Source organism: Ranitomeya variabilis, chromosome 6 (genome assembly GCF_051348905.1).
Source record: "Ranitomeya variabilis isolate aRanVar5 chromosome 6, aRanVar5.hap1, whole genome shotgun sequence".
In the NCBI taxonomy this organism is placed as follows: domain Eukaryota; kingdom Metazoa; phylum Chordata; class Amphibia; order Anura; family Dendrobatidae; genus Ranitomeya; species Ranitomeya variabilis.
In genome coordinates, this window is record NC_135237.1 from 276,752,466 (window position 1) to 276,779,652 (window position 27,187).

General features: G+C 44.8%; 1 protein-coding gene across 1 annotated transcript in view; it reads right to left on the minus strand.

Annotated features, from left to right (window-relative positions):
* The window catches only part of CTNNAL1 (catenin alpha like 1), a 382,380-nt gene that overhangs the window by 152,121 nt on the left and 203,072 nt on the right, over nt 1-27,187 (minus strand). The window contains exons 4-5 of the mRNA XM_077269686.1: nt 26,308-26,427; nt 19,516-19,605 (exon numbers count right to left, since the gene is read on the minus strand). Of these exons, the coding sequence (XP_077125801.1) occupies nt 19,516-19,605; nt 26,308-26,427 (210 nt within the window). The remainder of the gene's footprint in view (nt 1-19,515; nt 19,606-26,307; nt 26,428-27,187) is intronic.

A 27,187-nucleotide genomic window follows, 5' to 3' on the forward strand; every position in this document is an offset into this window, starting at 1 on the left:
GGCAAAGAGTAACTCCACCATGGGGAAAAAAATTCCTTCCCGACTCCACATACGGCAATCAGACTAGTTCCCTGGATCAACGCCTTATCAAGGAATCTAGTGTATATACCCTGTAACATTATACTTTTCCAGAAAGGCATCCAGTCCCCTCTTAAATTTAATTAATGAATCACTCATTACAACATCATACGGCAGAGAGTTCCATAGTCTCACTGCTCTTACAGTAAAGAATCCACGTCTGTTACTATGCTTAAACCTTTTTTCCTCCAGACGTAGAGGATGCCCCCTTGTCCCTGTCTCAGGTCTATGATTAAAAAGATCATCAGAAAGGTCTTTGTACTGTCCCCTCATATATTTATACATTAAAATAAGATCACCCCTTAGTCTTCGTTTTTCCAAACTAAATAGCCCCAAGTGTAATAACCTATCTTGGTATTGCAGACCCCCCAGTCCTCTAATAACCTTGGTCGCTCTTCTCTGCACCCGCTCCAGTTCAGCTATGTCTTTCTTATACACCGGAGACCAGAACTGTGCACAGTATTCTAAGTGTGGTCGAACTAGTGACTTGTATAGAGGTAAAATTATGTTCTCCTCATGAGCATCTATGCCTCTTTTAATACATCCCATTATTTTATTTGCCTTTGTAGCAGCTGTCTGACACTGGCCACTGAATATGAGTTTGTCATCCACCCATATACCCAGGTCTTTTTCATTGACGGTTTTGCCCAGAGTTTTAGAATTAAGCACATAGTTATACATCTTATTACTTCTACCCAAGTGCATGACCTTACATTTATCCCCATTAAAGCTCATTTGCCATTTATCAGCCCAAGCTTCTAGTTTACATAAATCATCCTGTAATATAAAATTGTCCTCCCCGGTATTGATTACCCTGCAGAGTTTAGTGTCATCTGCAAATATTGAAATTCTACTCTGAATGCCCCCTACAAGGTCATTAATAAATATGTTAAAAAGAAGAGGGCCCAATACTGACCCCTGTGGTACCCCACTGCTAACCGCAACCCAGTCCGAGTGTGCTCCATTAATAACCACCAAAGTGAGTCCCTTAATTTTGCACCCTTTCTGTAAATGTATAGAGGATGTAGATAGATTTCCTGTCCGTAACTCCTTCCAACTGTATGTTTTAACTGGTGTTAGTTTGTGTGTTTTTGATTAAGATTTTAATTATTATTTTTTCTTCGTATAGTTTGCGTTTTTAATTTACTCCTGCGATATGATGGACTATATCAGATCTTTATATCCCAGACCTTCCCATCATTTTAGAATACTTTATGAAGATTTTATTTCTTTGGGACTTTAAACAGATGAGATAAACTCCATTGGAACGAAGAACTCTTGTCCGAACGGTCCTACAGACATGAAAATCCTGGAAATGTACTAATTATGAATGTATATTATAGTGTCTATATAAGGTTATTCAATTTTCTAATTTGCTGCTGTGGCTGTGGTGCGCGTGCGTGCGCCCGCTTGCCGTCCGCCGCTGCCCCACGTCATCCGACATTCGTCAAAAACCAAAAAGAGAAAAAGCATGCCCATATAACAGGGAACACCCAAACTCGTTAAACTTGCCAAAAGATTTTTTATTTCCATTGCACAAAATAAACAAAGTACCGTACATAAGACACACTAACAATTAAAAACACAATGTGAAATACTCAATGGTCATGGCCTTATAATAAAGTCCATGATCCACCGCAGCTGCCTGCTCAAACTTCTTTCCCCTGGATTCACTTCTTTCCCCTGAAGAAGCCACAACTGGGGTGCTCACCCACACCTGCTCTCAGCTCAAATGACGCTCCATTGGACTTATGCACACCCCAATCGTGGGGTCTGAGTATTGGCCTTCTTTTCCTTGCCTGTGGTGGAAACCGGTTTTGTATACCATTATAGCCTGGGTCCATTAACATTACTTGCTGAACAGGGACCACATGGTCTTGGAAACAAAGATTTACTTAGCCTGGTTTTCTCAGGCGAGATTAAACTTAAAAGTTTTGTTCAGGACTGATCATGTTCCTTCCCTGTTGTGAACTCTGTTTTTGGGCTCCCTCTTGTGGTCACAAGTGGTACTGTGTGAGTGCTGTCTTTGGGCTCCCTCTGGTGGCTCTTTGTGTCATTCTGCAGGTCTGAGGCTGGATCAGCTGTCTCGTTATGTTAGCTGGTTTCCTATTTAGCTCACCTGGACTACCAGTTGTTGCCTGCTGTCAATGTATTCAGTGCTATTTTGATTTCTCCTGCCTACCTTGGTTACCAGTCTCTCCAAGAGAAGCTAAGTTTTCTGTTTGTTCATTTTTTGATCATCAGTGTTCAATATGTTCCTTGGTGATTTATTTGTCCTTGTCCAGCTTGCTAATATGTGATTTCCTTGCTTGCTGGTAGCTCTAGGGGGCTGAGTTTCTCCCCTCACACCGTTAGTTGGTGTGGGGGTTCTTGTATTCTCAGCGTGGATATTTTGTATAGGGTTTTTTACTGACCACACAGTTCCCTGCCTGTCTTCTGCTATCTAGTATTAGTGGGCCTCATTTGCTGAATCTGTTTTCATTTCTACGTTTGTATTTTCCCCTTACCTCACCGTTATTATTTGTTGGGGGCTTCCTATATCTTTGGGGTCATTTCTCTGAGGCAAGTGAGGTCTTGCTTTCTCTATAGGGGTAGCTAGTTTCTCAGGCTGCGTCGAGACGTCCAGGAATTTAGGCATGTTCACCGGCTACCTTCAGTGTGTTTGGTTAGGATCAGATTTGCGGTCAGTCCAGTTACCACCTCCCTAGAGCTCGTTCTATGTTCAGTAACTTAGCTAGTTCATTCTGTGATCCTCAGCCACTAAGGATCATAACAGTACAGCAGGCCATCCTGGGATTTTTGGTACCAGAGATTTGGTGGCTAGGCCCTTCTGGTGGCCTTCCTTGTCGCGGGATGTGCGTTCCTTTGTGCAGTCCTGTGGGATTTGTGCTCGGGCTAAGCCTTGCTGTTCTCGTGCCAGCGGTTTGCTTTTGCCTTTGCCTGTCCCGAAGAGGCCTTGGACGCACATTTCCATGGATTTTATTTCGGGATCTTCCAGTCTCTCAGAGAATGTCTGTCATCTGGGTGGTGTGTGATCGTTTTTCCAAAATGGTCCATTTGGTGCCCTTGCCTAAGTTGCCTTCCTCCTCCGATTTGGTTCCTCTATTTTTTCAGAATGTGGTCCGCTTGCACGGCATCCCTGAAAATATTGTGTCTGACAGAGGATCCCAGTTCGTGTCCAGATTTTGGCGGATCTTTTGTGCTAAGATGGGCATTGGTTTGTCTTTTTCGTCGGCCTTCCATCCTCAGACGAATGGCCAAACCGAGCGAACTAATCAGACCTTGGAAACTTATTTAAGATGTTTTGTTTCTGCTGATCAGGATGATTGGGTGACTTTTTTGCCATTGGCCGAGTTTGCCCTTAATAATCGGGCTAGTTCTGCTTCTTTGGTTTCGCCTTTTTTCTGCAATTCTGGTTTTCATCCTCGTTTCTCCTCGGGTCAGGTCGAGCCTTCTGACTGTCCTGGGGTGGATTCTGTGGTGGATAGGTTGCAGCAGATTTGGAACCATGTGGTGGACAATTTGAAGTTGTCACAGGAGAAGGCTCAGCGCTTTGCCAACCGCCGTCGCGGTGTGGGTCCCCGACTTCATGTTGGGGATTTGGTATGGCTGTCTTCTCGGTATGTTCCTATGAAGGTCTCCTCTCCTAAATTCAAGCCTCGCTTCATCGGTCCTTATAAGATTTTGGAAATCCTTAACCCGGTGTCATTCCGTCTGGACCTCCCAGTGTCGTTTGCCATTCATAACGTGTTCCATAGGTCTTTGTTGCGGAGGTATGTGGTGCCTGTGGTTCCTTCTGTTGAGCCCCCTGCCCCGGTGCTGGTTGAGGGCGAATTGGAGTACGTGGTGTAGAAGATCTTGGATTCTCGTATTTCTAGACGGAGGCTTCGGTATTTGGTTAAGTGGAAGGGCTATGGTCAGGAGGATAATTCCTGGGTTGTCGCCTCTGATGTTCATGCGGCCGATTTGGTTCATGCCTTCCATGTTGCTCATCCTGATCGCACTGGGGGTTTTGATGAGGGTTCGGTGACCCCTCAAGGGGGGGGTACTGTTGTGAACTCTGTTTTTGGGCTCCCTCTTGTGGTCACAAGTGGTACTGTGTGAGTGCTGTCTTTGGGGTCCCTCTGGTGGCTCTTTGTGTATTCAGGTGCTGCCCTGAACCTGATGGATTTGTCATTTGCCAGGCGCTGTGGTTTTGTCCTGGAGCCTTTAGAATTCCCTATTCCACTGAGGGGAATTGATGCTACACCATTGGCTGAGAATAAGCCTCAGTATTGGACTCAAGTGACCATGTGCATGACTCCTGTACATCAGGAGGAGATTCGCTTTCTTGTGCTGCATAATTTGCATGATGTTGTCGTTTTGGGTCTGCCATGGCTGCAGGCTCATAATCCAGTGCTGGATTGGAAAGCTATGTCTGTTTCAAGTTGGGGTTGCCAGGGGATTCATGGCGATGCTCCTTTGGTGTCAATTTCTTCTTCCACTCCTTCTGAGGTCCCTGAGTTTTTGTCGGACTACCAGGATGTATTTGATGAGCCCAGATCCGGTGCCCTACCTCCTCATAGGGATTGTGATTGTGCTTTAAATTTGATTCCTGGTAGTAAGTTCCCTAAGGGACGACTTTTTAATTTGTCTGTACCAGAACATGCCGCGATGCGGAGCTATATAAAGGAGTCTTTAGAGAAGGGACATATTCGCCCGTCCTCCTCCCCTCTTGGTGCAGGATTCTTTTTTGTGGCCAAGAAGGATGGTTCTCTGAGACCTTGTATTGATTATCGTCTTCTAAATAAAATCACGGTGAAATTTCAGTATCCTTTGCCATTATTATCTGATCTGTTTGCTCGGATTAAGGGGTCCAGTTGGTTCACCAAGATAGATCTTCGTGGTGCGTATAACCTTGTGCGTATTAAGCAGGGGGATGAATGGAAAACAGCATTTAATACGCCCGAAGGCCATTTTGAGTACTTGGTGATGCCTTTTGGACTTTCTAATGCTCCTTCTGTGTTCCAGTCCTTCATGCATGACATCTTCCGAGAATATCTGGATAAATTTATGATTGTGTATCTGGATGACATTTTGGTCTTTTCTGAGGACTGGGAGTCCCATGTGAAGCAGGTCAGGATGGTATTTCAGGTCCTACGTGCTAATGCCTTATTTGTGAAGGGCTCAAAATGTCTTTTCGGAGTACAAAAGGTTTCCTTTTTGGGTTTTATTTTTTCTCCTTCTACTATTGAGATGGACCCAGGCAAGGTTCAGGCAATTCATGACTGGACTCAGCCTACATCTGTTAAGAGTCTTCAGAAGTTCTTGGGTTTTGCTAATTTTTACCGTCGCTTCATTGCTAATTTTTCTGGCGTGGTTAAACCCTTGACGGATTTGACCAAGAAGGGTTCTGATGTGACTAATTGGTCTCCTGCGGCCGTGGAGGCCTTTCGGGAGCTGAAGCGCCGGTTTTCTTCGGCTCCAGTTTTGTGTCAGCCTGATGTCTCTCTTCCTTTTCAGGTCGAGGTTGATGCTTCTGAGATTGGAGCAGGGGCTGTTTTGTCGCAGAGAAGCTCTGATTGCTCTGTGATGAAGCCTTGTGCTTTCTTTTCGAGAAAGTTTTCGCCTGCCGAGCGGAATTATGATGTTGGTAATCGGGAGTTGTTGGCTATGAAGTGGGCATTTGAGGAGTGGCGACATTGGCTCGAGGGAGCTAAGCATCGTGTGGTGGTCTTGACTGATCACAAAAATCTGATTTATCTCGAGTCTGCCAAGCGGCTGAATCCTAGACAGGCTCGTTGGTCGTTGTTTTTCTCCCGTTTCGATTTCGTGGTCTCGTACCTGCCTGGTTTGAAGAACGTGAAGGCTGATGCGCTTTCTAGGAGTTTTGTGCCTGACTCTCCGGGAGTTTCAGAGCCGGCTGGTATCCTCAGAGAGGGAGTGATTTTGTCTGCCATTTCCCCAGGTTTGCGATGAGTGCTGCAGAAATTTCAGGTGGATAGACCTGACCGTTGCCCACCAGAGAGACTGTTTGTCCCAGATAGATGGACCAGCAAAGTTATTTCCGAGGTTCATTCTTCGGTGTTGGCAGGCCATCCTGGGATTTTTGGTACCAGAGATTTGGTGGCTAGGTCCTTCTGGTGGCCTTCCTTGTCGCGGGATGTGCGTTCCTTTGTGCAGTCCTGTGGGATTTGTGCTCGGGCTAAGCCTTGCTGTTCTCGTGCCAGCAGTTTGCTTTTGCCTTTGCCTGTCCCGAAGAGGCCTTGGACGCACATTTCCATGGATTTTATTTCAGATCTTCCAGTCTCTCAGAGAATGTCTGTCATCAGGGTGGTGTGTGATCGTTTTTCCAAAATGGTCCATTTGGTGCCCTTGCCTAAGTTGCCTTCTTCCTCCGATTTGGTTCCTCTATTTTTTCAGAATGTGGTCCGCTTGCACGGCATCCCTGAAAATATTGTGTCTGACAGAGGATCCCAGTTCGTGTCCAGATTTTGGCGGATCTTTTGTACTAAGATGGGCATTGATTTGTCTTTTTCGTCGGCCTTCCATCCTCAGACGAATGGCCAAACCGAGCGAACTAATCAGACCTTGGAAACTTATTTAAGATGTTTTGTTTCTGCTGATCAGGATGATTGGGTGACTTTTTTGCCATTGGCCGAGTTTGCCCTTAATAATCGGGCTAGTTCTGCTACTTTGGTTTCGCCTTTTTTCTGCAATTCTGGTTTTCATCCTCGTTTCTCCTCGGGTCAGGTGGAGCCGTCTGACTGTCCTGGGATGGATTCTGTGGTGGATAGGTTGCAGCAGATTTGGAACCATGTGGTGGACAATTTGAAGTTGTCACAGGAGAAGGCTCAGCGCTTTGCCAACCGCCGTCGCGGTGTGGGTCCCCGACTTCATGTTGGGGATTTGGTATGGCTGTCTTCTCGGTATGTTCCTATGAAGGTCTCCTCTCCTAAATTCAAGCCTCGCTTCATCGGTCCTTATAAGATTTTGGAAATCCTTAACCCGGTGTCATTTCGTCTGGACCTCCCAGCGTCGTTTGCCATTCATAACGTGTTCCATAGGTCTTTGTTGCGGAGGTATGTGGTGCCTGTGGTTCCTTCTGTTGAGCCCCCTGCCCCGATGCTGGTTGAGGGTGAATTGGAGTACGTGGTGTAGAAGATCTTGGATTCTCGTATTTCTAGACGGAGGCTTCGGTATTTGGTTAAGTGGAAGGGCTATGGTCAGGAGGATAATTCCTGGGTTGTCGCCTCTGATGTTCATGCGGCCGATTTGGTTCATGCCTTCCATGTTGCTCATCCTGATCGCCCTGGAGGTTTTGATGAGGGTTCGGTGACCCCTCCTCAAGGGGGGGGGGTACTGTTGTGAACTCTGTTTTTGGGCTCCCTCTTGTGGTCACAAGTGGTACTGTGTGAGTGCTGTCTTTGGGCTCCCTCTGGTGGCTCTTTGTGTCATTCTGCAGGTCTGAGGCTGGATCAGCTGTCTCGTTATGTTAGCTGGTTTCCTATTTAGCTCACCTGGACTATCAGTTGTTGCCTGCTGTCAATGTATTCAGTGCTATTTTGATTTCTCCTGCCTACCTTGGTTACCAGTCTCTCCAAGAGAAGCTAAGTTTTCTGTTTGTTCATTTTTTGATCAGTGTTCAATATGTTCCTTGGTGATTTATTTGTCCTTGTCCAGCTTGCTAATATGTGATTTCCTTGCTTGCTGGTAGCTCTAGGGGGCTGAGTTTCTCCCCTCACACCGTTAGTTGGTGTGGGGGTTCTTGTATTCTCAGCGTGGATATTTTGTATAGGGTTTTTTACTGACCGCACAGTTCCCTGCCTGTCTTCTGCTATCTAGTATTAGTGGGCCTCATTTGCTGAATCTGTTTTCATTTCTACGTTTGTATTTTCCCCTTACCTCACCGTTATTATTTGTTGGGGGCTTCCTATATCTTTGGGGTCATTTCTCTGAGGCAAGTGAGGTCTTGCTTTCTCTATAGGGGTAGCTAGTTTCTCAGGCTGCGTCGAGACGTCCAGGAATTTAGGCATGTTCACCGGCTACCTTCAGTGTGTTTGGTTAGGATCAGATTTGCGGTCAGTCCAGTTACCACCTCCCTAGAGCTCGTTCTATGTTCAGTAACTTAGCTAGTTCATTATGTGATCCTCAGCCACTAAGTATCATAACACTTCCCACCTTATTGGTTATATGGTACTGTGAATAGTTAGGTCAGTGAATTAACTTGCATATTGTTTATGGTATGCATAATATTATATACAAGATTTGTCATTATATATGCAGTTTCATTGTCATTAAGGGATTTTCACATGCATGTTCTGGAGCTTATATCAGAAATTTGAGTTTGAGCAGACAGCTACGGTGGATCATGGACTTTATTATAAGGCATGACCATTGAGTATTTCATATTGTGTTTTTAATTGTTAGTGTGTCTTATGTGCTTTGTTTATTTTGTGCAATTGATATAAAAAATCTTTTGGCAAGTTTGAGTTTGGGAGTTCCCTGTTATATGGGCATGCTTTTTCTCTTTTTGGTTTTTGATTGTTGCATTTTTTGACCATGGTGAACCCCTCGTAGTTATATACATGGTGGTGCCCTCCACATCCCTCTTTGTATCCGGCATTAGTCATCGATGGTGTCCGACTGGGAGCCATGGCTACTTCCTGCTCGGACGCTTGGCGGCGGCGCGCCGGTTCACGTGGGTGTGGTGGGGCCGGTCACATGACACACACGTGACCGGTTACCATGGATATAAAAGGTCCTGCAGGAGACCTTAAACACACCTCCCCTTGAGAAAACAAGGCTGTAGAGCGGCAAAACGCAAGTCAGGGTGCATCCAGAGGTGTGCCTCAGTATAGGTAAGAGTACCCTCCATTCAATTTATTATTTATTGATGATATTGACTACTTGTACCCAGGTGGCAGCATGGGAGATGGATTTCCAAATATAACTTGTGCATTAACCAGTGGGCTATAATGATCTTTGTCCTCGCTCTATAAACAATTGGGAGTATGTGGATAGATTCATAATTGGATGGGGTTATCTACAACATATTCTGACTGAGTCGTTTTGGACTGGTATTTAACATGGTACTGAGTGCTGCCGATGTTGGTGTCCTTTTTTTTCACATCTTTTAAACGTTTTCTGTCAATACATGTTTGATTGTGTTAATAAAGATTTATTACAAGTTTTGTTGTATCACAAACTCCTATGTTTCTCCCTTTTTGGTACATTGAGTATGGAGTGGTACGTAGGTAGATAGGCGACAACGACTTGGCATACTGAATAATATGAGTCTGGGTATTTTTGCATTAACATACGGTATATATATAGGCAATCTTTAAGTCTGACCACTGATTCTTAACTGAATTAAGGTCTGGGCTTTGACAGGCCATTCCAAAACATTAACACGCTTCCTCTTAAACCACTTGAGTGTTGCTTTTGCGGTATGCTTTGGTTCATTGTCTTGTTGGAAGGTGAATGTCCATCCCAATCTCAAAGCACTGACAGACAGGTTTTGCTCAAGAATATCCCTGTATTTTGCACCATCCATCTTCCATTCGTCTAGAACCACTTTTTCTGTTCCTGCTGCCGAAAAACATACCCACAGTATAATGCTGTCACCACGTTTCACTGTGGGGATGGTGTTCTTGGGGTGATGAGTTGTGTTGGTCTGGCGCCAATCATAGCATTTACCTCTGTGGTCAAAAAGTGCAATTTTGGTCTCACGTGGCCACAGCATCTTCCTCAGTTTATTTGGGAAGTCTCCCACATGTCTTTTGGAAAACTTCAAACGAGCCTTACCATTTTTGTATATAAAGGCTTTTTTTTGCTCACTGGTCCATAAAGGCCATCTCTATGGAGTGTACGGCTTATTGTATCCGTATGGACAGATGCTCCAGTCTCTGCTTGGGAACTCTGTAGCTCCTTCAGGGTTACCTTTAGTGTCTGTGCTGCTTCTCTGATTAATGCCTTCTTGGCCAGGTTGTGAGTTTTGGTGGGCTGCCTTCTATTGGCAAGTGTGTTGTGGTACGGTGTTCTTTCAATTTGATGATAATGGATTTCATAGAGATCCTGGGGATCATAACAGATTGTGATTTTTTTTAATTTATTTATTTTTTTTATATCCCAACCCTAACTTGGACTTCATGGTGTTGTTTAGTTAGTGATTCCTCTTACTTAAAGGGAACCTGTCAGCAGAATTTTGTTAAGTAAACTACAGGCATTGTCATATTGGCGCCATTACACTGATTAAAGTGTGTTGTTGTGTAATCAGTGTTAGAAGTTTTCAGTTAATGATATGCCCGTGCTCTGGGGCGAGACTGTAGGCGGAGTCTTATCTTCCTGCTCCAAGCCAGAGAAAGCAAGGTATGACACCTCAAAGCACAGTCTGTGTCTCTCCCTCAGGCTCTATGATGAGGAACATGTTTGTGCTTCGGGGTGGGCCTGTGGGCAGGTCTTTCCTTGGCTTCTCTGGCTTAAGGAACCGTCACATTAAGCGACGCTGCAGCGATATCGACAACGATGCCGATCGCTGCAGCGTCGCTGTGTGGTCGCTGGAGAGCTGTCACACAGACAGCTCTCCAGCGACCAACGATGCCGAAGTCCCCGGGTAACCAGGGTAAACATCGGGTTACTAAGCGCAGGGCCGCGCTTAGTAACCCGATGTTTACCCTGGTTACCATTGTAAATGTAAAAAAAAAAAACAGTACATACTCACCTTCTGATGTCCATCAGGTCCCTGGCCGTCTGCTTCCCGCACTGATCCGGACGGCCGTAAAGTAAAAGCAGAGCACAGCGGTGACGTCACCGTTGTGCTGTGCTTTACGGCCGGCCGGCGCTCACAGTCAGTGCGGGAAGCAGACGGCCAGGGACCTGACGGACATCAGAAGGGGAGTATGTACTGTTTTTTTTTACATTTACAATGGTAACCAGGGTAAATATCGGGTTACTAAGCGCGGCCCTGCGCTTAGTAACCCGATATTTACCCTGGTTACCATTGTAAAACATTGCTGGCATCGTTGCTTTTGCTGTCAAACACAACGATACACGCCGATCTGACGACCAAATAAAGTTCTGGACTTTCAGCAACGACCAGCGATATCACGGCGGGATCCAGATCGCTGCTGCGTGTCAAACACAACGATATCGCTATCCAGGACGCTGCAATGTCACGGATCGCTATCGTTATCGTTGCAAAGTCGTTTAGTGTGAAGGTACCTTTAGAGCAGGAAGATAAGACTCTGCCAACAGTCCCACCCGAGTAATGGGCATCTCGTTAACTGAACACTGATTACACAAGAACCACAAGACTGATTTATTCATCCCAGGTATCATTTCAATCAGTTTAACACTGCCAACCTGACAACGCCTGTGGTTTACTTAGTAAAATCCTTCTGACAGGTTAGCTTTAAATGTGTTGCAGACTCTGTGCCCTTTCTGTCAGGTGTGAATATACTGACAGAATGTGACACTTAGGCTGGTTTCACATTTGCATTTTTTGCCACTGCGTTTTAGCGCAAAAAAAGCATGCTTTTTTTCCTATATTTAACATTAAAAACGCATGCGTTTTTTTTGTATGCGTTTTGCCGCGTTTGACGACGAATGCGTCTTTTCTATGCTTGAGTTTTGTTGCAGAAACGCAACATGTAGTAATTTCTAGCGGTTTTTTTTGCGGCAAAAAAACGTATTGCTGTCTATGTAAACACATGCGTTTTTAAGCACATGCGTTTGGTTGCGTTTTAAACGCATGCGTTTCAATAGAAAAAAAAAACAAGAATACACACTGATAAGCCACCCCTCACCATCAAGGTGATAAAGGGATCCAAACCCTACCCCTAACCCTACCCCTAACCCTAAAGCCGGTAATTCAATTGCCGGCTTTTCATTTCTCCTGCCTAAACCCGACATGATATGAGACATGGTTTACATACAGTAAACCATGTCATATCCCCCTTTTTTTTTGCAAATTCCACACTACTAATGTTAGTAGTGTGTATGTGCAAAATTTTGGCGCTGTAGCTATTAAATTTAAGGGTTAAATCGCGGAAAAAAATTGGCGTGGGCTCCCACGCAATTTTCTCCGCCAGAGTGGTAAAGCCAGTGACTGAGGGCAGATATTAATAGCCTGGAGAGGGTCCACGGTTATTGCCCCTCCCCCCCCCGGCTAAAAACATCTGCCCCCAGCCACCCCAGAAAAGGCACATCTGGAAGATGCGCCTATTCTGGCACTTGGCCACTCTCTTCCCATTCCTGTGTAGCGGTGGGATATGGGGTAATGAAGGGTTAATGTCACCTTGCTATTGTAAGGTGACATTAAGCCAGATTAATAATGGAGAGGCGTCAATTATGACACCTATCCATTATTAATCCAATTGTATGAAATGGTTAAAAAAAACACACACAATATTGCAAAGTATTTTAATGAAATAAACACACCGGTTGTTGTAATATTTTATTGCTCTCTCAATCCACCTGAAGACCATCGTTCTGTAACAAATTAAAAATAATATACCAACAATATACATACCTTCCGTAGATCTGTAACGTCCCACGATGTAAATCCATCTGAAGGGGTTAAAATATTTTACAGGCAGGAGCTCTGCTATAATGCAGCTGTGCTCCTGCCTGTAAACCCCGGGGAATGAAGGTAATGTAGGTCAATGACCTGTAGTTACCTTCAGTCGCGGTGATGCGCCCTCTGCTGGATGTCCTCATATGACCTCGAGCCTGGAAACTTTTTCCCACGCTCGACGTCATATGAGGACATCCAGCAGAGGGCGCATCACCGCGACTGAAGGTAACTATAGGTCATTGACCTACATTACCTTCATTCCCCGGGGTTTACAGGCAGGAGCACAGCTCCTGCCTGTAAAATATTTTAACCCCTTCAGATGGATTTACATCGTGGGACGTTACAGATCTACGGAAGGTATGTATATTGTTGGTTTATTATTTTTAATTTGTTACAGAACGATGGTCTTCAGGTGGATTGAGAGAGCAATAAAATATTACAACAACCGGTGTGTTTATTTCATTAAAATACTTTGCAATATTGTGTGTGTGTGTTTTTTTAACCATTTCATACAATTGGATTAATAATGGATAGGTGTCATAATTGACGCCTCTCCATTATTAATCTGGCTTATTGTCACCTTACAATAGCAAGGTGACATTAACCCTTCATTACCCCATATCCCACCGCTACACGGGAGTGGGAAGAGAGTGGCCAAGTGCCAGAATAGGCGCATCTTACAGATGTGCTTTTTCTGGGGTGGCTGGGGGCCGATGTTTTTAGCCGGGGGGGGGGGGGGGGGGCAATAACCGTGGACCCTCTCCAGGCTATTAATATCTGCCCTCAGTCACTGGCTTTACCACGCCAATTTTTTCCACGATTTAACCCTTAAATTTAATAGCTACAGCGCCGAAATTTTGCACATACACACTACTAACATTAGTAGTGTGGAATATGCAAAAAAAAAAGGGGGATATGACATGGTTTACTGTATGTAAACCATGTATCATATCATGTCGGGTTTAGGCAGGAGAAATGAAAAGCCGGCAATCGGCTTTTCTGCTATATCGCGCTGAAGTAAATATATATATATATATATATATATATATATATATATATATATATATATATATATATATATATATATATATATATATACCGTATTTTCCGGCGTACAAGACGACTTTTTAACCCCTGAAAATCTTCTTAAAAGTCGGGGGTCGTCTTGTACGCCGGGAATCGCCTTGTACGCCGGGTGTATATGGTGGGTGGGGGGGGGAGTGATCCTGATGACGACGAGGGGGCGTCTCACAGGAAAGTGAGTATCCCCCATTACCTTATCATAGCGCTGCAGCGTGGGGTCTCTGTGCTGGGAGCGGCGGCTGCTGTGCTGTGCTGTGCTGTGGCGGCTCCTCTTCTGCAGTGTGGGGCCTCTGGTGCTGTGGGGCGGTGGCGGCGGTGGCGTATCTTCATGCAGTCGGGGCTCCTCCGGCATCTCAAAGCCTAGAAGCCCCGCCGGCAACTCCATCGGTGTAATGCGCTGGCCTCCGGGAAAATGGCCGCTGCTTAGATTCAGATCTCGTGTCCCGAGATTTCGGGACGAGATCTGAATCTGAGCATGCACAGCCCCCAGCGGCCGGGCCACCGCATCGCACCTATTGAGCTGCCTCCGGGAAAATGGCCGCTGCTCAGATTCAGATCTCGTCTCCCGAGATCTCGGGACGAGATCTGAATCTGAGCAGCGGCCATTTTCCCGGAGGCCACCTGACCGCATTGTACCGATGGAGTTGCCGGCGGGGCTTCCAGGCTGAGATGCCGGAGGAGCCCCGACTGCATGAAGATACGCCGCCGCCACTGCCCCACAGCACCAGAGGCCCCACACTGCAGAAGAGGAGCCGCCACAGCACAGCAGCCGCCGCTCCCAGCACAGAGACCCCACGCTGCAGCGCTATGATAAGGTAATGGGGGATACTCACTTTCCTGTGAGACGCCCCCTCGTCCTCATCAGGATCACTCCCCCCCCCCCAAAAGGCACATATTCACCGGCCCTATAAGACGACATACGGTGTATAAGAAGACCCCCAACTTTTAAGAAGATTTTATTTTTTAACTGGTAAAGTTGGGGGGTCGTCTTATACGCCCAGTCGTCTTATACGCCGGAAAATACGGTATATATATATATATATATATATATATATATATTATATAATTGCCTAGAATACTACTTCCTGCAATTTGTGCCAACTTCCGTGGCTTTCTCCGGAGCTAATGTCCGGAGCTAATGTCCGGAGCTAATGTCCGGAGCTAATGTCCGGAGCTAATGTCCGGAGCTAATGTCCGGAGCTAATGTCCGGAGATTAATTGCCTAGAATACTACTTCCTGCAATTTGTGCCAACTTCCGTTGCTTTGTCCGGAGCTAATGTCCGGAGATAATGTCCGGAGATAATGTCCGGAGCTAATGTCCGGAGATAATGTCCGGAGATAATGTCCGGAGATAAGTGACGTCACCAGTGTCCTACACCCAGGCAGAGCACAGGGGCCCCAGGCAGCATATGGGGCCCCAGGCAGAGCACAGTGGCCCCAGGCAGCATATGGGGCCCCAGGCAGAGCACAGTGGTCCCAGGCAGCCTATGGGGCCCCAGGCAGAGCACAGTGGCCCCAGGCAGAGCACAGGGGCCCCAGGCAGCATATGGGGCCCCAGGCAGAGCACAGTGGCCCCAGGCAGAGCACAGGGGCCCCAGGCAGAACATGGGGCCCCAGGCAGAGCACAGGGGCCCCAGGCAGCATATGGGGCCCCAGGCAGAGCACAGGGGCCCCAGGCAGAGCACAGGGGCCCCAGGCAGAGCACAGGGGCCCCAGGCAGAGCACAGGGGCCCCAGGCAGCATATGGGGCCCCAGGCAGAGCACAGGGGCCCCAGGCAGAGCACAGGGGCCCCAGGCAGCATATGGGGCCCCAGGCAGAGCACAGTGGTCCCAGGCAGAGAACAGGGGCCCCAGGCAGCTTATGGGGCCCCAGGCAGAGCACAGTGGCCCCAGGCAGAACATGGGGCCCCAGGCAGAGCACAGTGGCCCCAGGCAAAGCACAGGGGCCCCAGGCAGAACATGGGGCCCCAGGCAGAGCACAGGGGCCCCAGGCAGCATATGGGGCCCCAGGCAGAGCACAGGGGCCCCAGGCAGCATATGGGGCCCCAGGCAGAGCACAGCGATATTTTGGACCACTGTGCGGTGTTTCAGACCCCCTGTGTGATGTCTGGGGCCCTGTTCTTAAGTATATTAAAGATTAAAGTAACATATATTAAAGTATATTATAGATCAAATTTGACACGTTTATGAGCACCATTGAGTGATATACTCAAGAATGACATAATTTTTCAACATTTTATGGTTTCAAACTGTAAACACTCAGAGTTTTTTTTACTTCAACCAGAAAACCTTAACGGTTCATAAAAAACTTGACTGTTCAGGATATGATAAAAGTCATAGTATTCTGAATCTTTAACTTATAAAGATACCTTTACATGGGGTGATTATTGGTTCCAGAGAGGCTTTCGGCCGATAATCGTACACATGGCTGGTGACAGGACAATACAATATAAATGTTCAAAGGTAAACACTGATAACATTAAAATCTAATATATAATTGCCTAGAATACTACTTCCGGCAATTTGTGCCAACTTCCGTGGCTTTGTCCGGAGATAATGTCCGGAGATAAGTGACGTCACCAGCGTCCTACACCCGCTCAGGGTGGACAAAGATATATGCCTTCGTGGTGCGCGGCACTTTTCTGATTGGTTGCCGCCTGCCGCGAGCGACCAATCAGAAATGTGCCGTACTGTCAAGAATTGTCAAGAGCTGGTGAGTGCAGCCATTTTTTGTTCTTTCTTACTATTATTTATTAATTGTATTATTCTTACATTTGAATAAATAAAGTATATATGGATTCTAGACTCCCGATTCTTTAGAATCGGGCTGCCATCTAATATATATATATATATATATATATATATATATATATATATATATATATATATATATATATATATATATATATATATGAAATCCGACTTTGCCAAAAGTCGGCCACTTTTGAAATTGGCCGATTTGTTTCGCTCAACCCTAATTTTGATGATTGGCAGCTGTCACACACTTCTCAGCATGCGTTTCAAAAACACAAACGCATGAAAAAACGCATGTAAACGCGTCAAAACGCCGCGGTTTTTTACCGCATGAGAAAACGCATGCGTCTAAAAAAAGCAGCGTTTGCACGCGTTTACATGCATTTTTTCACCACCTGCGTTTGCGTTTTAAACGCTGCATTTTTAAACGCAAATGTGAAACTAGCCTTAGATTGCACACAGGTGGACTTAAGTTCACTAAGAATGAAGGTAATTGCTTGCGCCAGAAATTTTCAGGGGCTTCATAGCAAAAGGGTGAATACATATGCACATACCAATTTTTAGCTATTTGATAGCATGAATTTAATTTTTGCCTATATTTTACTCACTTCACTAACTTTGACTATTTAGTGCTGATGCATCACACACAAATAAGATTCCAAAAATATTTAAACACATGTAATAAACTAGGTAAAAAAATCAAGGGGGCTGAATAAGTTTACAAGCCATTGTATAATATAATATACATACACACAGCTGTCAATCACTGATAAGACCAGTAGCACTGGGATTTCAATCAATAACTTACAAGTTATACTATATATTTTAACACTGCAATAGGAATTATTCATTTCCACATTAAATCCTCTCATTAAGGGCTCCTTCAGCTGTCCAATTTTTGTGTACCAGTGCCATCTGTGATTTCCATGGATAGCACTAATACCTGTGAGGAAAATCGCGGAGATACGCCCAATTTTGATCTGAGGATTAGATCAAAATCTGCAATGCAAGTCAATGGGTCTGCGAAAAAAATCTGTCTACAAATCCAATTTTCATGGACTGTCAGAATGAAAAAGGTGGAGAATTTTTAATTGTTTAAAATTTATCCATGTACGAGAAAATCAACTGCAACGCTCATCAGAATAATTGTTATTTTCATAGATAAAAAAAAAATCAGACATCTTACTAAGGGGGGGGGGGGGGGGCACCTGCGCTAAATTTTAGTCTGCCAACCTAGTATTTAGTTTTTTATAAAAGGTATCTTCTAGGCAGAATCCCCCTGAAAATGACTGTGCACATATACCCTTATACTGAAAATTTTCTTATAGAGAAAACATACATTTTAAGAGCTGACAATGGTGCTGAGATGAAGCCCCGCTTTACAGAATGATTACTATATGACAAGCAAAGATTTAAAAAAAGACATGCTGCTGATCTGCTTTGGGCAAAAATTGGACATACAGTATCTCACAAAAGTGAGTACACCCCTCAAATTTTTGTAAATATTTAATTATATCTTTTCATGGGACAAAACTGCAGATCGGACGCTTTAATACAATGCAAAGTAGTCAGTGTGCAGCTAGTATAACAGTGTAAATCTGGTGTGCCCTCTAAATAACAAGTCATTAATGTCTAAACCGCTGGCAACCAAAGTGAGTACACCCCTAAGTGAAAATGGACAAATTATGCCCAATTAGCCATTTTCCCTCTCTGTTGTCATGTGACTCAATAGTGCTGCAAGGTTTCAGGTGTGAATGGGAAGCAGGTGTGTTAAATTTGGTGTTATCCCTCTCACACTCTCTCTTACTGGTCACTGGAAGTTCAACATGGCACACCTCACGGCAAAGAACTCTGAGGATCTAAAAAAAAAAAAGAATTGTTGCTCTACATAATGATGGCCCAGATATAAGAAGATTGCCAACACCCTGACACTGAACTGCAGCACGGTGGCCAAGACCATACAGCAGTTTAACAAGACAGGTTCCACATGGACTTGGCCTCGGCATAGTCAACCAAAGGAGTTGAGTGCACCTCCTCAACATCATATCCAGAGGTTATCTTTTCAAAATAGACTTAGGAGTGCTGCCAGCATTGCTGCAAAGGTTAAAGGGGTTGGGGGGGGGTGGGTGTCAGCCTGTAAGTGCTCAGACCATACACCGCACACTGCCTCAAATTGGCCTGCATGGCTGTAATCCGAGATGGAAGCCCTTCTAAAGATGATGCACAAGAAAGCCCACAAACACTTTGCTGAAGTTTACGGGAACCATGTCCTGTAGTCTGATGAGACCAAGATAAACTTATTCAGTTCAGATGGTGACAAGAGTGTGTAGCAGCAACCAGGTGAGGAGTACAAAGACTAGTGTGCCTTGCCTACAGTCAAGCATGGTGGTGGGAGTGTCATGGTTTGGGGCTGCATGAGTGCTGGCGGCTGTGGGGAGATGCAGTTCATTGAGGGAACCATAAATGCCAACATATACTGTGACATACTGAAGCAGAGCATGATCCCATCCCTTCGGAAACTGCACTGCAGGGCAGTATTTCAACATATTAACGACCTCAAACACACCTCCAAGATGACAAGTGATGTGCTAAAGAAACTGAGGACAAAGATGCTGGACTGGCCAAGCATGTCTCCAGACCTAAACCCTATAATGCCCAAGAGAGATAAGGCAGTGCTTGAAATTAATTGTGGCCACACAAAATGTTGACCCTTTTCACTTTTGTTGCCAGCGGTTTAGACCTTAATGGCAGTGTGTTGAGTTATATAGAAGGCATGTCAAATTTACACTGTTCTACAAGCTGTGCAATGACTACATTACATCGTATCAAAGAGTCAGATATTCGGTGTTGTCCCATGAAAAGATATATTTAGAAAAATGTGAGGTGTGTACTTACTTTTGTGACATACTGTAGAATTGTGTGCATACCTATTATATGTAATTCACTTCTATACTGTATACTGTAATCTGTTTTTTGTTTGCTTTACCTTTTGAATAACCATAGTCGCCTCTAGACAGCTTGGTGGAAAAATACAGTATCTTACCTTGGAAGCTGTGAGCAGCATCATCGTACACTTCTCTAGCACAGTCCTTGCAGCAGCCATACTTGCTTTTTTCTTCTCACTCTTCAAGTCCTTAAAAAATTAGTTTATTGACAACATGATTTCATTTTTTGTCTTGAGAATATTTTCACAATAATTACAATAAAACCTTCTTAAAGCTGCTGCTACTATACAGAAACAGCTCTCATTACTATTGCATATATTATAGAATCGTACAATACACATGCCAGACCTACTGCAATATTTGCATTTGTAAGGAAGCGGTGGAGAACCCCATTGCTTCCCCTCTTTCCTATGTGTTGGACCGGTGCACTTCCCTGTATTAATGTTATGTACCTGTATGCTACTGTATTCTATGTATTAATGTGCAGTGTCTGCAATGTTCCTATATGTGTTAGAGGCACGGCCAGCACAGGTTAACTTTGTGGGCTGAACGTGCAACCTCTTGCGAGCAGGAAGCTCCTGCTTCCTGCTCAGAGCCAGGCAGCATGGCCTGAGGCAAGATGCCTATCCCCATCTGGAACAGCAAGGACCCCCGGCTGGGGGAAATATAAGCTGGCTAAACCCCGGGGGAAGAGGTAGAGACTGCTGCCCAGGACCAAGGGCAGTGAAGCAGGCACCGGGACCGTGTGCTGCTCCGCCGAAGGGACTTTAAGCATCCAGATTCTGGCGTACAGACTATATCCTCTTTAGGTCACTGTGGCGGAGGTGGGCACAGGACTATACGAGTGCCCCGCCGAAGGCACTAGAAGCATTCAGATTCTGGCGAGTTTCACTACCTTTGCTTGTGAACGGTGACCGCTGCTGTTGCTGATGCTGAAACGGCAGTGAATAAGAGTAGGGAAAGAGGAGGAAGTCTACCGTATTTTCTCCAATCACCTCTTTCTACCTCATTTATCCTACAAAAACTAAAAGTTATCCCTGTTGGATTACTCCTGTGACCCTGGATTGTGATTGCCTGGACTGCAGTGACTGGGAAAAAGAGGTAACACGTGAGGAGAGCTATGTTCGTCCTGTCTATTTCATGTACAAGGTCCCGAGGTGTATACTGACTGTGGCTTAGTTGACTCAGCTGGGACTACCGCCCCGGGCCACTTTGGTACACATTTACCATAAAACCTTATTAGTGCATTATTCCTACAAGCTTTGCATGGTGTTGTTCCTGTTCCCCTTCTCCTGAATGTTACCATTCCCTTCGTGGATAGGTGGTTTCCTACACACTAGCAGGCTGACTGAGCAGTTTCAGACAGCACATAGACATGCTTCACTGACAAGGGACACGATAGCTCCCAGTTGTCAATTCATTTGCCTTTCCAGGAGGAATAAGAGAGGAACTGCAGAAAACAAATTGCTTAGAATTTTTTTTAAACATTTTATAGATGTTCACTAAAACAGAGCAGACAGGTCCTGGAGTGATAATAGGGGTAAAGCTCTGGTGTCAACAGCCTGGGAATCACTGCAGGGGAAAAATCGGGAAGTGCACCCCTACACCAGATTCATAGCCCATAGCCCCAGCATATCCTTCAAGTCTCCTAGTAGCCACACAGGACAATAGGGTAGATTTTAAAATTGTCTAGTCTAGGACGTCCAAGAATTAGAGAGTTTTGATAATGTTTTGCTAAAATGGCACAAAAAACTATTGGAGCATAAGAGTGCAGACCTTAAGCTGTAGATTCTGCCCCATTATAGGGTAGCACATTACCAAATCTGATTCAATGGCTGAAATGAACTGATGAATTCAGGCTAATGGAGATAACCTTCAGTTTTACTAATGGGACCACAGTAAAATTACAGCTACAATAATTATTTCCAATATGTACAAGTATCCAAAAGGTCTTTTCCACTAAGGATGTCATAGTGTATTAATATACCATTAAAAGGAACCTGTCACCAGGTTTTCCCAAAATAAAGTGTGGCCACGACCTTTAAGATCTATTTTACAGCATTCAAGTGAGCTGTATACATGTCCTCTAGCCATTCTCTTCTGCATAGCACAAAAATAGCTTCTATTATACCCAAAGTGGAATTGGAGGACCCTGTGTGAATTACATAGAAGGCATGAAGTAGGGAAGGAGGACTGCAATTGTAAGGCGAGAGGAGGCACTGGATTCAGACCATAGACGCCCATCAGACCGGACCACACTGTCTTTTTTGAGCTATACAGAGAAGGATGGGGACTGACATGAAGCATGCTAGAACGATGTAAAAAAGGCATTAAAAGAGGGGGCCCTGGAAGAAGCAAGCAGCGAAACGGCGCCCGTCGGGTGTGAGGGATGCACCGCCTGGACACTTGAGTCCCATATCTCCCCTGGCAAAGCACAGCTAGTTGCACGGCGCCGCACCATTAACACTCAGGTAAGGAATACTTGAGCAGATGCATATTAACTATTGGTACTGACTTTTTGTAGTCTACATGGGACATGGTAGGCAGTATGAATTGCCACTCTTTGGGGATCATATGACAACATTAGCTGGGTATATCATGCATTCGCATATTCTAAGCCCCTGTATTTGATATCGATATTTCTGCGTTTACACCACTGTTCTATTTTTATATTTTTCTACTGGTCTGAATTCATTCATTTATACTAACAACTGGCGTCATATATGGTCTAACCAGTGGAGATATGTACAGTATCTACTATATAATTGTCTAAGGTCCACTTCCGTCTTTCTGTCTGTCTGTCTGTAACGGAAATCCCAAGTCGCTGATTGGTCGTGGCAAAACAGCCACGACCAATCAGAGACGGGCACAGTCCGGCGGCAAAATGGCCGCTCCATACTCCTCGCAGTCAGCGCCCGCTCCATACTCCCCGCAGTCAGCGCTCACACAGGGTTAATGGCAGCGTTAGCGGACCGCGTTATGCCGCGGTGTAACGCACTCTGTTAACGCTGCTATTAACCCTGTGTGACCAACTTTTTACTATTGATGCTGCCTATGCAGCAACAATAGTAAAAAGATCTAATGTTAAAAATAATTAAAAAAATAAAAAATAGTTATATACTCTCCGTCCATCGGTCCCTCGGATCCAGAACAGGCCTTTCCCGCTCCTCGCGATGCTCCGGTGACCGCTACATGCATTGCGATCTCGCGAGATGATGACGTAGCGGTCTTGCGAGACCGCTAAGTCATTATCTCACGAGACCGCAATGCACTCTTGGGACCGGAGCGCGTGAGGAGCATCGGTAAACCCTTCGCCTGGATCCGGGGGCCAACGGAAGGTGAGTATATATCTATTTTTTATTTTAATTTTTTTTTTTTTTTTTTTTTATAACAGGGATATGATGCCCACATTGCAATATACTACGTGGGCTGTGCAATATACTACGTGGCTGTGTTATACACTACATGGGCTGTTATATACTAGGTGGGCTGTTCTATATACTACGTGGGCTGTGTTATACACTACGTGGGCTGTGTTATACACTACGTAGGCTGTGCTATACACTACGTGGGCTGTGTTATACACTACACGGGCTGTGTTACACACTACGCGGGCTGTGTTGCACACTACGTGGGCTGTGTTATACACTACGTGCGTGGGCTGTTATATACTAAGGGAGCTGTGTTATATGCTACGTAGGCAGTTATAAACTACGTGGCTGTGTTATATGCTATGTGGGCTGTTATACACTCCGTGGGCTGTGCTATATACTCCGTGGGCTGTGTTATATACTACGTGGCTGTGCTATATACTCCGTAGGCTGTGCTATATAATACGTGGCTGTGCTATATACTACATGGCTGTGCTATATACTACGTGGCTGTGCTACATAGTAAATAGCACAGCCACGTAGTATGTGGGCTGCTATATACTACGTGGCTGTGCTATATACGTGGCCGGCCGCGAATTGGCGCGGGATTTGAACCACGCTTTGCCAACTGGTCGCGGTTGGCCGAATCCTGTGTATTCAATGTATTATTCTAAAATCTTCATAAATAAACCACATACATATTCTAGAATACCCGATGCATTAGAATTGGGCTACCATCTAGTATATTAATATATGCCTTATAGTGGATATAACGCTATCAAGAATATACACTGCTGGCCTGACATAAGGCTTTGACATAACTTGGTGCTTTCCCTCTCCTTTTGGAGGTTCTTAGCCTTGTCTATTTTTTACAATATTTATCATTGTTTCATTCTTTATTAATAAAAACTAATTTTAACCTTATATTCTGGAGTTGGAATCACTTCTCTGTCTAGTGGTAAATACACCACAATAGACCATTTTTGATGTACTTGTTTTGAAGTGTAACAATTATTGAAGCTTTTTGACCTATAGAAACTCATGGAATATGTAATAGAAATGTTGTTAGTACACTTTGTGCAGAACATTTTACAGGCTCTAATGAATATAGTTAATTGCGATACAGGAACATTTGCATAGAAAGCTGATCATGACATTCTATGTCCATCTATGGCTGTGAGGTACAGGTATCGCGAAACGACCATCCAATTCACTGTTCTAACATGTTCGGTGTTTAATAAGAGTTGGCACAGTTTTATATGCTTCTGCCATGTTTAATAGCGCAGGAAAAATTAAGGCACGTTATGGCAGGTAAAGCAAAATAGTAATGCCACCGTGCATAGATGGTACGTGCCAAGCACTATTGGTTATTATAACACTACTAGATGGTAGCCCGATTCTAACGCATCGGGTATTCTAGAATATGTATGTAGTTTATTTATGAAGATTTTAGAATAATACATTGAATACACAGGATTCGGCCGGCCACGACCAATTAGCGACGTGTGGTTCAAATCCCACGGCCGGACTGCGCCTGTCGCTGATTGTTCGCGGCCGGCCATGTAGCATATAACAGCCCACGTAGTAAATAGCACGGCCACGTAGTATATTGCACAGCCACGTAGTATATAGCACAGCCACGTAGTATATTGCACAGCCACGTAGTATATTGCACAGCCACGTAGTATATTGCACAGCCACGTAGTATATAGCACAGCCACGTAGTATATAGCACAGCCCACGGAGTATATAGCACAGCCCACGGAGTATATAGCACAGCCCACGGAGTATATAGCACAGCCCACGGAGTATATAGCACAGCCCACAAAGTAGTATATAATACAGCCCACGGAGTATATAGCACAGCCACGTAGTATATAGCACAGCCCACGGAGTGTATAACAGCCCACATAGCATATAACACAGCCATGTAGTTTATAACAGCCCACGTAGCATATAATACAGCTCACATACTATATAACAGCCCACGCATGCAGTATATAACACAGGCCACGTAGTGTATAACACAGGCCACATAGTGTATAACACAGGCCACGTAAAGTATAACACAGGCCACGTAGAGTATAACACAGGCTACGTAGTGTATAACACAGGCCACGTAGTGTATAACACAGGCCACGTAGTGTATAACACAGGTCACGTAGTGTATAACACAGGCCACGTAGTGTATAACACAGGCCACGTAGTGTATAACACAGGCCACGTAGTGTATAACACAGGCCACGTAGTGTATAACACAGGCCACATAGTATATTGCACAGCCCACGTAGTATATTGCACAGCCCACGTAGTATATTGCACAGCCCACGTAGTATATTGCACAGCCCACGTAGTATATTGCACAGCCCACGTAGTACATTGCAGAGCCCACGTAGTACATTGCAGAGCCCACGTAGTACATTGCACAGCCCAAGTAGTATATTGCACAGCCGAAGTAGTATATTGCACAGCCACGTAGTATATTGCACAGCCCACGTAGTATATTGCACCGTCCAGGTTGTACATTGCACAGCTCACGTTGTACATTTCAGAGCCCACGTTGTACATTGCACAGCCCACGTAGTATATTGCACAGCCCACGTAGTATATTGCACAGCCCACGTAGTATATTGCACAGCCCACGTAGTATATTGCACAGCCCACGTAGTATATTGCACAGCCCACGTAGTATATTGCACAGCCCACGTAGTATATTGCACAGCCCACGTAGTATATTGCACAGCCCACGTAGTATATTGCACAGCCCACGTAGTATATTGCACAGCCCACGCAGTATATAGCAATGTGGGCATTATATCCCTGTTAAAAAAAAAAATTAAAATAAAAAATAGTTATATACTCACCTTCCGTTGGCCCCGGATCCAGGCAAAGCGGTTACCAACGCTCCTCGGGCGCTCCAGTCCCAAGAGTGCATTGCGGTCTCGCGAGATGATGACGTAGCGGTCTCGCGAGACTGCTACTTCATCATCTCGCGAGACCGCAATGCATGGAGCGGTCACCGGAGTGTCGCGAGGAGCGGGAAAGGCCGGTTCTGGATCCGAGGGGCCGACGGACGGTGAGTATATAACGATTTTTTTTTTAATTATTATTTTCAACATTAGATCTTTTAACTATTGATGCCGTATAGGCAGCAAAAATAGTAAAAAGTTGGTCAAACAGGGTTAATAGCAGCGGTAACGGAGTGCTTTACCCGCGGCATAACGCGGTCCGTTACCGCTGCCATTAACCCTGTGTGAGCGCTGACTGGAGGGGATTATGGAGCGGGCACTGACTGCGGGGAGGAAGGAGCGGCTATTTTGCCGCCGGACTGTGCCCGTCACTGATTGGTCGTGGCCGTTTTGTCGCCACCAATCAGCGACTTGGATTTCCGTGACAGATAGAGGCAGCGACCAATGAATATCCGTGACAGACAGAAAGACAGACAGACGGAAGTGACCCTTAGACAATTATATAGTAGATTTTGGTGTGAAATGCAATAAAAAAAATTGTTGTACATACATTTTGCCGGTCTCCAGTAAGGTGAGCGAACTCCACCATTTCATTCCCAAACTGACTAAATATCTGAACAAATTCTTGAAAGCTGCTCACTTTCTCAAGGTACTCCATGGTTGCGAGAACCTGGAAGAAACAAGCAGATTTATTCATTTCTTGTGTGCCAAACCAGTCCACATTCCAACAATATGTCACCTGTCAAAGCTTCCAGTCACAAAGGAAAATTATTTTGTAAAAAGGTGTCTAATTTTTGGATGATAAAATGCATCCTACAAAAACCCAATCATTTACTCTGAAATAATACATTTTTATCCTCACCATTGTCAGGTAGGGAAAAGCATCACCAAACTCAATTACCAGGATGGATTAACGATCTTTGTCAGGATTACACGTGATCTATAATATGTGACGGATATTTTGGAGAGATTTGTTTGGCGATGCCAATGGGGAAAATCAGATCAAGAGGTTCTTGTACAAAAAAAACCCCTCTAAACTGAGGTGAAAGAATAAAATAAAAGGGACTTAAGGGCTCATGCATGCAATCATCCTGAGGATCCATATCACATGGATTTAGGAATAGTGACAGCACTTTTTTTTTTTTTTTTTTTTAATTATGGGACACATTTTAACAGGAAACAAATGGGGTTTTTATGTGCAGACTACAAAATATTAAACAAAAAAAAAAACGCTCCATATTGTGTTTGGCATTCAGCGGCCAATACAAAACAATACTGGCCACATATGGTGCCAGTATTGTGAAATATCACATTTGCCTTTTAAATTTTTGGTGTTTTTTACTTTACTTTTTGCTACTCATTAGATTTAATATTGGTTTCGAGACTAAGAGGTCAATTATAATCCCTTGGCATGTGATAGAAAATGGGCT